The sequence below is a fragment of the Eutrema salsugineum genome, unplaced genomic scaffold, assembly GCF_000478725.1.
Source record: "Eutrema salsugineum unplaced genomic scaffold, Eutsalg1_0 scaffold_23, whole genome shotgun sequence".
NCBI classification, from domain to species: Eukaryota; Viridiplantae; Streptophyta; class Magnoliopsida; order Brassicales; family Brassicaceae; genus Eutrema; species Eutrema salsugineum.
In genome coordinates, this window is record NW_006256805.1 from 294,945 (window position 1) to 304,569 (window position 9,625).

Genomic DNA, 9,625 nt, shown 5'->3' on the forward strand with positions numbered 1-9,625 from the left:
GAAGATTCACTTTTTTTTTTTTTCATTTGACCAAATTCCATCATAAAAGACCACGATATCAATCAAGCTTTTGATTAATTTATCATTTAGGGTGATTTATTTATATTTGGGTTGATTTATTTGTATTCATATTAATTTATTTCTTTTTTATTTCTTGTTTTAAAAGATATATGTAGGAGCCTATAAAGCTCAGCTATCCATTGTGAAATACACTTTTGAGTTATAAGAAAAACAGAGTCAATCTCTTTCAAGTTCTTTAGTTTTGTCTTTGTTTTTCTAAGCTATTTGGTGCATCATTGTAAGACCTTCTTAGACTTCGAAAACAAGTTTAATATGTACATATATTCTTGTATTATTCAAAATTTATTGAAAATCTTGAAATCTCGAAATCGAGTAGCAAAGCCCATCTAAAAGACAAGATTAATAGAAGAAATGATCAGAAGAAACCATCTTAAGGCCATTTGAGCATTTGATCTTGATTTTTGCCGATCTTTTTTAGAATCTAAATGGTAGTATAAATTTAAACCAAACCAAAATACTGATCCAATCGCAGATTGATCTATCCGACCGGTCGGTCCATCACAGAGTTTTGGAAAAATAAAAAACTGCAATAAAATAAAACAATAGTGTGGTTTAGAGGTTAGGGGTTTGATGATTATTGTTTTCAGGGTAAATCGGTAATTTTCCTTCACCCTATATCTAATGAGCTCGAACCCCGTCTCTATATTATTGTTTTCAGGGCCAGCCATGTTTTTTTTTAGGGACAAAAAGTTAACATAATGAAACTCGATCGAAAAACCTCTGCATCGATATAACAATTAGTTACAAGCAGGGTTTTGCCGGATCGTTTGCGACCAAATCAGATTGAGTTAGGTGCCGATCTGCATACCTCTGGAAAAATCTCACTACAGGGAAGCCATAGCAGTTTGCAGATCATCAATCTGAGGTAAACTCCGCCTGATATGCAAGTTCAATCATTTTTTCTTCTGCAAACTCTGAAAGTTCTGCAGATCTGATTTTTACCAATTTCGCAGAACTAACTTAAGAGAGGTTTTGCCGTCGATCTAAACGGATCCAGATCACGATCTACCTATCAGTTTGAAGCTCTTGCAACCAACTTTTCAGATTAAGTTCCAGATTTCAATTCTAAGGTGAGACGCGAAAGTTATGGGCTTATCTTCTCGGCCAAGAAACTGCTAAGTCATGCAAATCTGAAAATCCTAGTTAACCATTGTTGTTGTACCGCATAGTTGAATTTCAACCGCTATTCTCCAGATTCAATTCTTCACTGTGATATCAAGGTGAAGACTAAATGTGGATTCATAAGATGCCTTATTTGAAGTAGGAATATGTGTATGTTTGATATATGTGATAAAGATGATTGTTGTTTATTGCATTTGAAAGATGGTTGATACATAATTATGTAAAGTAGATGTTTGTTAGGCGTGTTAGCACGATTGTTTGCTGCCAGCGTCATGGGTGTTGAGCCATGGAGCATGGTATTGTTTGTTGGTTGCACGAAAGATATGATGAGAAGTGTAATGCCATGGTTCCACGAAGAATTCGTCAGTGAGTGGGCCAAACAGCTGACGAGCTGTGGATGTTAATGAAAGGAAAAGTAAAGGAGAATGAGTATCTTATACTGAGGTCTTTGGGAATGTGATATAGCATTGTTAGGATGGATGACTTGAAGTGAATTATTGCATATAGAAATGATTGTTTCATGACATGTAGAGTTGTTTTAAGAGCATATAGGTTGTTATGTGTTTATTGCTTATATTATTTATACTCATTTTACTATTTCAATTAATGTTTCTAAGAACTATATGTGCTCCAAAATCACACTCTCACTGATTATATCTCAAATGTCCACCCTCTTTTCTTTTTCAGGTGAGAACAAAGAGTAATCTTGTAGCGGTCGTTGCAGTGTCATTTTCTGGGAACCATGGATGCTTCATTTTTATTGCTTTCAATAAGAATTTTTAAATTATATTTCTCTTTTAAAGGATTAGAATTGGTTTATTGTTAAAATGTTTCATTTTCCGGTTTACTTGTTTTTAATAAAATACTTTTAGACATTAAATAAGCATTTAGGTTTGTTATGATTTAAAAAGCTGTTAGTTGAGTAAAATTTAAGTAAGATTTTATTTGCAAGATTAGGGTGTCTCACTTATCGAATCCATCTCTTCTACCTTAAGAGATCAGATTACATCAGATTACAAAAAGAGAAACAAGTAATGATGCATAATCTTCCCGCTGATTTGGTACAAGAAATTCTTTCTAGGGTTTCAGCCACATCTTTGAAACCATTACGATATACTTGCAAACAATGGAATGCTTTACTCAAAGACAGAGGTCTTGCAAAGCAGTCTCATGTTTTTTTTTTTTTGAAAATATGTTAAATTATATTCCAAAATAACTGTTCTCTTTACGTAATCTTGCTTAAAGAAAGTAAAGAAATATGATCAACAGCTTAAGAACAGAGAAAAAAACGGAAATTTTTCGCCACAGTTTAGTTATCCTCTGGATCGAAACCAGAGTTACAGGTCCTCATCATATCGGTAATCGCCAGCAAGCCTTAACGAGCTGAGTCGATTACGCATCATCTTGTCCAATATCGGTATTAAACTCTGTGCCAGCTGCGGAGTGTCCCCATGCCTGCACCCATTTCTTTCTTGCCAAATCAAAGTAAGAGTGATTTGGAAGACATATCTCACCAAATAGAGTCGAATGTTATCCAAACTATTCGAAGATAGCAGAATCACTAACTCGTCCCAGACATTCATCTACCGATGACCCAGCAATTTCCTGGTTAGATTCCTCCATACCTGTTCCGAGTAAGTGCATGTAAAGAATAGATGTGCTCTGTTTTCTGTTGGAGCAGAGCATAAAACACAGGATGTTGATATGCCTGTTCCCCATTGTGCCATTATCTCACCAGTTGACAGGCGATTCCACATCGCTAACCAAGTTATGAAAGCAAATTTTGGTGTATTTCCTGAAAACCAAACCATCGAACACCAATCTTTTGGAGGTGGTGGTGGGTACCTGATATTGTACCAAGTTTGCCTCGAAATGAATCTGTCGCGAAACTGTTCGCCTTTTCCTTTCCACAAGTGTTGGTCCTCCATTGTATTTCTTCGTATCGCAACCGAGGAGAGATCATCTTCAATTAGATTCAGCTCGTCTCGTTGGTGACGTCGTCGTCTGTGAGAACGGATAGCAGATGCGACAGTTGCATAGGCTGGTATACCCAGAGCAATGAAACCTGAAGTGCCCGTGATGTTAATCAGCGGCCCTTGTGAGCACCATTCATTATACCAGAATGATGTTTCTTCTCCGTTATTAATCTTAATGCGATGAAGACCCCGAGCCAATTCCCGCATCTTAAGTAATCGATGCCATATCCAGGAGCTCTGCATTGATCTCTCATTTAGTGACCAAAACGATTTCCCGCGAAGAAGATACGCCCTGATCCATGATGCCCACAGCGAGTTCTTGCTCGATAGAATACACTTAACAATCCGTAAACAGCATACTGTGTTAGCTTCTCTTAGCGATCTTAATCCCAAGCCTCCCTCTGATTTCTTTTTGCAAACATCCGACCATGAGACTTTTGCTTTCTTTGTGCTTAGTGTTGGTCCAGACCACAAAAATGCACTGCAGAGTGAATCGATCTCATTCATACAGCTCTGTGGTAAGTGAAAAGCGGACATCCAAAAGTTTAAGAGTCCCGATATTACTGAGGCAAGTAACTGGAGACGTCCTGCATAAGAGATGTGTCGTACAGTCCATGATCCTATGCGTTTTCAAACCTCCGCTATCAAAACTGCATAATCATCTTTAGTCATCTTTTTTGTCATCAGGGGCAAGCTCAAATAACGAACCGGAAGCGTGCCAGAAGTCAGAGGGAATTGCTCTGTGATATTTACACGATCCCCTTCGGGAATACCAGCCATATATATCGTTGATTTCTGCAGGCTGATTTTCAATCCAGAAGCAGCAGTGAACTTATCAAAAACATCAACAATTCCTTTCAAAGAACGCAGCTTACCATCTGTAAATACCATAATATCGTCCGCAAAGCACAAGTGTGTGAGCTTCAACTTTGAGCAATTTTTATGATATCCAAATCTTCTCATTTCGGCAGCCTTGTCAAGCATGCTAGATAAAACGTTCATACAGAGAACGAAAAGATAAGGCGAGAGTGCACAACCTTGTTGTAATCCACGCTGACTCTGGAAATAACCCACAAGTTCCACATTAACCTGGACAGAAAAAGATGCAGTCGAGATACATAATCAGATCCATCCAATAAAACGGCTAGGCAGTCCAATTGCCTCAAGCACATTTAAGAGAAAACCCCATTGGACTGTATCAAAAGCCTTTGCAATATCTATCATCATAGCGCAACGTGATGGACCCAAATCTTTATGGTAGTCCTGAACCAGCTCAGAAGCAAGAAGTACATTCTCTACAAGGAGACGATCCTTTACAAACGCTGATTGGTTTGGAGCAATAATGCTTGGGAGAATCGTCTTCAGTCGGTTTGCGAGAATCTTTGAGATTATCTTGTAGATAACATTACAGCAGGATATCGGTCTATAATCTTTCATCTCCTTTGCATCATTCTTTTTCGGGATTAAAGCCAATAGAGTAGAGTTTAATCCCTTGGGAAAGAAGCCAAATCAGAAAAAGGACTGAATAGCAGTTGTGACATCACTTCCAATAATTTCCCAAGCCCCTTTAAAGAATTCGGATGTGAATCCATCTGGCCCTGGGGATTTTGAGCTTGGTATCGAGAACAAAACCTTTGTTATCTCCTCCACTGTAACTTCCTTTTCCAGCAGTGAACAGTCATCAGGAGAACACTTTTTGTTTAGTAAAGTCGCAAGAGTATCGACATCCATGCCTGTGTAGTCCGACGGATTATGGCAGAGAAAATCTCGAAAGTATTTCTCAGCTTCACCCTTGATAGCTAACTTGTCTTTCAAAACGTTTCCCTCTGAGTCAACTATCTCCCTTATCGAATTTTTTGCTCTCTTAACCGAACTGCACGAAAGAAAATCTTGTTGCTCTTATCCCCTATATTCAGCCATTGCAACTTAGACTTCTGTTTTAAATAGCACTCTTCAAGCTCTGACAAATGCTCTCATCTAGTAAACGCAGCCGTCTCTCCTTCAACCCCTAAAACCGATGGGTTAAAGGCATTTGCTTCTTGCTTTAAGCATAGACCGTCAAAAGCCTCCTTTGTACGTTTTGAAAAATCCCCAAATCTTTCTCTCGATAGTACCCTCAACTTTGGTTTCAGATCCTTCAACTTCCTCGAAAGGTGATGTAGGGCTGATGTTGACTGAAACAGAGCTGGAGATTGTTACCAATAATCCCCAACAGCCGGCAGAAACTCAGGCATTTTTGTCAATGCGTTCACAAATTTGAACGGTTTTTTGACGTTCTCCCTAGTGTCATCAATATAAATCTTGCATCTTAAGTGATCAGAACAGCCCCCTGCTTCAAAAACACAATAGGAAGTGTGAAAAGCTAACAGCCATTCTTCGTTGTTCAATACTCTATCCAATTTCTTGTGAACTAAACCCTCACTTTTTTTATTGCTCCATGTATACCAAGGACCATTAAATCCCAAATCAACCATAGAGCAATACCTAGTTGTATCTCGAAAATCTCTAGATCCCTGTGTCTCTAGAAAACCCGAGCTTGAGTGGTCTTCAGGAGACAGGGTTTCGTTAAAATCACCACACACCAACCATTTCCTACGCCTGCATACATTTGAATCGTGTAACGCTTTGATCTCCTCCCACAAGATCTGTCGTTCACTAGCCAAATTTCCCGCATACACAAAAGAACAGATAAAATCCTCTTCCTAGTCTTCCATTGAAATCAGACAAGAGATCATTTGCCCGCTCTTTTGTAGTACAGTGAGTTTCACCTCCTTGCGCCATACAACCCAAATTCTTCCTAGCATATTGTATTCGTAATTTGAAACAATAGACCAGTCCGCAAAAACCTTTGAAGCAATTCTCAAACACTTTCCCTCCTGCACACGAGTTTCCAGAAGACAGCCAAACTTAAACGAGTTTCCAGAAACCCACTCCTTCACCACATTTTGTTTACACGGTTTGTTAAATCCTCGAATATTCCAAGAAAAACAACTCATTGATTATTTTTTTGGTTATTCTTCCTCCTCGGTCTCGAAGCTCCACCACCATTGGCAACAGAACTCGCGGTTGAGGACTTGGTTACATATCTATGAGCTGTCTTTGCTGCTCGCTGCAGTAAATTTCGATTCCCCTCCATAAATTCCCCATCGTTTTCACTTGTAGTGTGAGATTGAATCATTGCTTCAGTTTGTTTGTCTGTCGCATCTCTCTCTTCCCCTGTTTCGACTACTGCTGCACTTTCCTCATTTTTTGTTTCCTCCTCAGTCTCATCTTCCTCATTTAGAAGCTCTGCAAATCGTGAACCAGAGGAAACCTCCACTCGTGGTGGTGAAACCTCCTGCTGCCGTCGTGATACCTTTGAGGGAGAGAGTCATTCGTCTTTGTCTTTGGCTATCTCCTTCTCCAAATTCAGAGTCACAGAGGCTAACGATGCTTCTGTTACTTGCGCATTAGGAACAGAGTCAGCTGCCACATTTTGCTTCGGCTTCGTTACCGAAGACAGTAAATTCGATAAAGCTTTTTCCACAGGTAAAGTAGTCTCCAGGGCCTTGGACTTCTCCGCACTCCTTCTCTGTTTTGATTTTGGTGTATCCTTCAATACCCCTATAACATTGCTCATCGGAGCAACTGTTTGGCTACGTTGAAGTATTGTTATGGGTCCACTTTTTGCCTTACACTCTGCACCTGTATGGCCCCATCCTCCACATCCTGAGCAGTGAGGCGGTACCCAAGGAAATTTATACTGAATTTCAACAATTTTCCCTCTATCTGAAAACAGTAGGACGATGGTAACGCCTTAGTCAAGTCAAATTCAACCGAGATCCTTGCAACATCGAAATCTTTCACCCAAACTGTATCCGGGTGAAGCTGCTTTGGCGCACCCACTGGACTAGCCAAAATACTCAGCCCCTTCCAGTTGTACATCCTATGAGGTACATTCTTTAGCACCACCCACAACGGTATTGATTTTAAAACCGGCTGAGCTTCTTCCTCTATTGGGCTCCACTTGGAGACCAGCATCGAAACGTCTTTGATATTCCACATCTTTCTCCTAAGCACTCGATCCCTAATGCCTCTGTCGTTGATACGAAACTTCACCGTTGTTGCATTCACAACATACACATCGATTTTTGCCGCTTTGTTACCCAAATGCCAAATCTTATTCACAATCATGTGAATAGAGCCAACATGAGGAGCAGTTTTCAGGAACTTCCCCAAGATACAATCCTCCCACATTGGTGCTTCATTCAAAAATCGAATATGGAACTCGGAATACCTTCACTCCATCAATATCCTTTGCCTCCAGATCATACTTCTGCAAAACCTCTTTCCTTTGCACTATCTCCGACCACTTAGTCACCCGAACGTCGCCTTGCTCCTTCCCAGACACTCGCATCTCCTGCTCACTGAGAAGAGATTCCTGCGGAGGATCCGCTGAAACTCAATCTCTCGAACCCTTCGTCGCATCCGTTCTCTGGGGTTTGTCCACCGCTTTCTCCTCTGTGCTCTCCACTATTGCCTCCTTTCTCCATCGTCACCGAGATCTCCATCGCTGCCTGAGCTTCCTCCGGTGCGGGGGACCTCCTGTCCCGGCGTCGCCATGACTTGCGGAGGAAGTTTGATGAAAACCCTAGTTGCCTTTTTTATCGCTTAGTCGCCTTTTTCATCTCCAATGTCTCTAGCAGTCTCATGTTTTCATGTTGGAGGAATATAGGATTTTTTTCAATGAACATCGATCTTAACGTTGTTTTTACGTCTATAAAGTTCAAAGGCTCACTTGCCCTAAAGTTCACGAGTTTCATATCTTTGACTTTACCTCTGATTATGGAGAGTTCTTTATAATGCTCCCAACGTTGACAACTACAAAACAAGATTCCATGGTGTGTCGTTGAAGTGTAATACTTATTGGCTTGCTTATAATTACACAGACTACTCCCTTTTCTTACTCAATTTTGATTTTACAAGAGAGAAATTTAAACGTCTGGATATTCCTCGTTATCGTGGTTGTTGGAAGCTATCAGTTGTTAGGGAAGAAGAGCTCTCAGTGTTAAGTAAGCAAAAATATTCATTAGAGGTGGAGATTTGGGTGACCAAGAAAATTGATACTGAAGCAGAGTTTTCATGGAGTAAATCCTTTGTAGTGGACTTGCACTGTGCTGGAGGTCGTGTTTATGTTTTCACAAGTCTTTCAATCGATGAGGAGAAGAAAGTGGTTTTGTGTAGTACTTTTAGGTATGGCTACAGAGTTTTACGTCATTGAAAGGAATGGTGAGTATCACACAGAAACCATTGTTTTACAAGATAAATTTTGCCTATTTATTTTCAATTATGTTCCAAGTTTGGTTCCAATCCAATAAGTTAAAGGCAAAAGAAAAGAGTGAAAACTAGTCAGTAAGAATAAGCAAGTGGTTTCTTGCAGCTCTTTTTCTATTTTTTTCTTCTTCGTTTTGGTTTTGTTAAGGTCGTTTTGAATAGTATAATGATTTGATATTTATGAATCCTTTCTTCTTTGTGTTGTATAGTTTTTGTAACATCCCGATTTCCGGTATATGGAAAGGCTTATAAGAATTGATTTGGCTACCTATGTCATCAAAGGATTGATATCGGTGGTCCGCGTCTGATCCTTAAAGGGATGGCGGGTCAGGATGTCACAGTTTTGATTTTTGTTTTAAATTAAAAAAAAATGATCCGATGATGAAAGAAGATTTATGGTTCATTCAAAAGGGAAGTTGTAGGTTTCTGAAATTAAGTGCAAACTAATGTAAAATCTAAAGGAAACAAACGCAGAGAATGCATGAACTGTTTCAAGGGTTTATTCACTTCAACGAGGTTAAATTGTTGTGCATGTAACATGTTACAATAATACTAATAAGATTCATTTTGAAAGCTGGTGTAGCAACTGAAAAGAGATCCTTTAAAGGAAGCAAAATGCTTGGAATTTCTAACTGCAATTGTAGATAACTAGTAGTTTAAAATAATAAGAGGTCTGTACGCCCATGTAGTTTACATTAGTAGTCGATAACAGGCAATTCGACTACTCGTAGAATTAGTAAAAAAAACATTTTAAATTTGAAACATGTAGTGTGGTAAACCGTTGGATTTCATGGCAGTTGATTGCAAATCTATTTAGAGCTTATAGTGTTTATTAACCGTTAAACCAACGTTAAAAATCCAATATAAAGTACTTTGGTATCTTCTTACCGGGGGATAGGGTATATAAAAAACAAAAGTTTAACAATTTTTCTTATTTTTTTTTTGGGTCAGAAGTTAATAATTTTTTAAACATTGAAAAATATTAAAAACTGCCCCAAAAGTATCAGAATAGGCAGAAAAGCTGTTTTCGTTGGGGTCAAAATTCCCGTGTGCTCTCTCGGTCTCTCCTTCTCACATATTAAATCCAACGGTTCTCATTCAATCTCCCTTCGCAATCGTCGCTCCCCACTAAC

General features: G+C 39.2%; 1 protein-coding gene across 1 annotated transcript; it reads right to left on the reverse strand.

Moving 5' to 3' along the window:
- Positions 1-2,595: 2,595 nt before the first annotated feature.
- On the reverse strand, positions 2,596-6,553 carry LOC112086109. Its single transcript, XM_024154882.1, has 8 exons — positions 6,493-6,553; positions 5,379-5,508; positions 4,812-5,052; positions 4,341-4,670; positions 3,888-4,268; positions 2,912-3,692; positions 2,770-2,828; positions 2,596-2,658 (listed from the first exon to the last, which is right to left on the reverse strand). The coding sequence occupies exons 1-8, from the start codon at positions 6,551-6,553 to the stop codon at positions 2,596-2,598; spliced, it is 2,046 nt and encodes a 681-aa protein (XP_024010650.1).
- Positions 6,554-9,625: the final 3,072 nt, after the last annotated feature.

What these genes read in the sequence shown, in the direction of transcription:
- LOC112086109 (XM_024154882.1), bottom strand. Translation starts at nt 6,553, where the DNA reads ATGACTCTCTCCCTCAAAGGTATCACGACGGCAGCAGGAGGTTTCACC. An exon ending in AATGGCACAATGGGGAACAG is followed by an intron (nt 2,829 to 2,911) that starts GCATATCAACAT and finishes TACTCGGAACAG; the next exon opens with GTATGGAGGAATCTAACCAG. An exon ending in TAGATGAATGTCTGGGACGA is followed by an intron (nt 2,659 to 2,769) that starts GTTAGTGATTCT and finishes AAATGGGTGCAG; the next exon opens with GCATGGGGACACTCCGCAGC.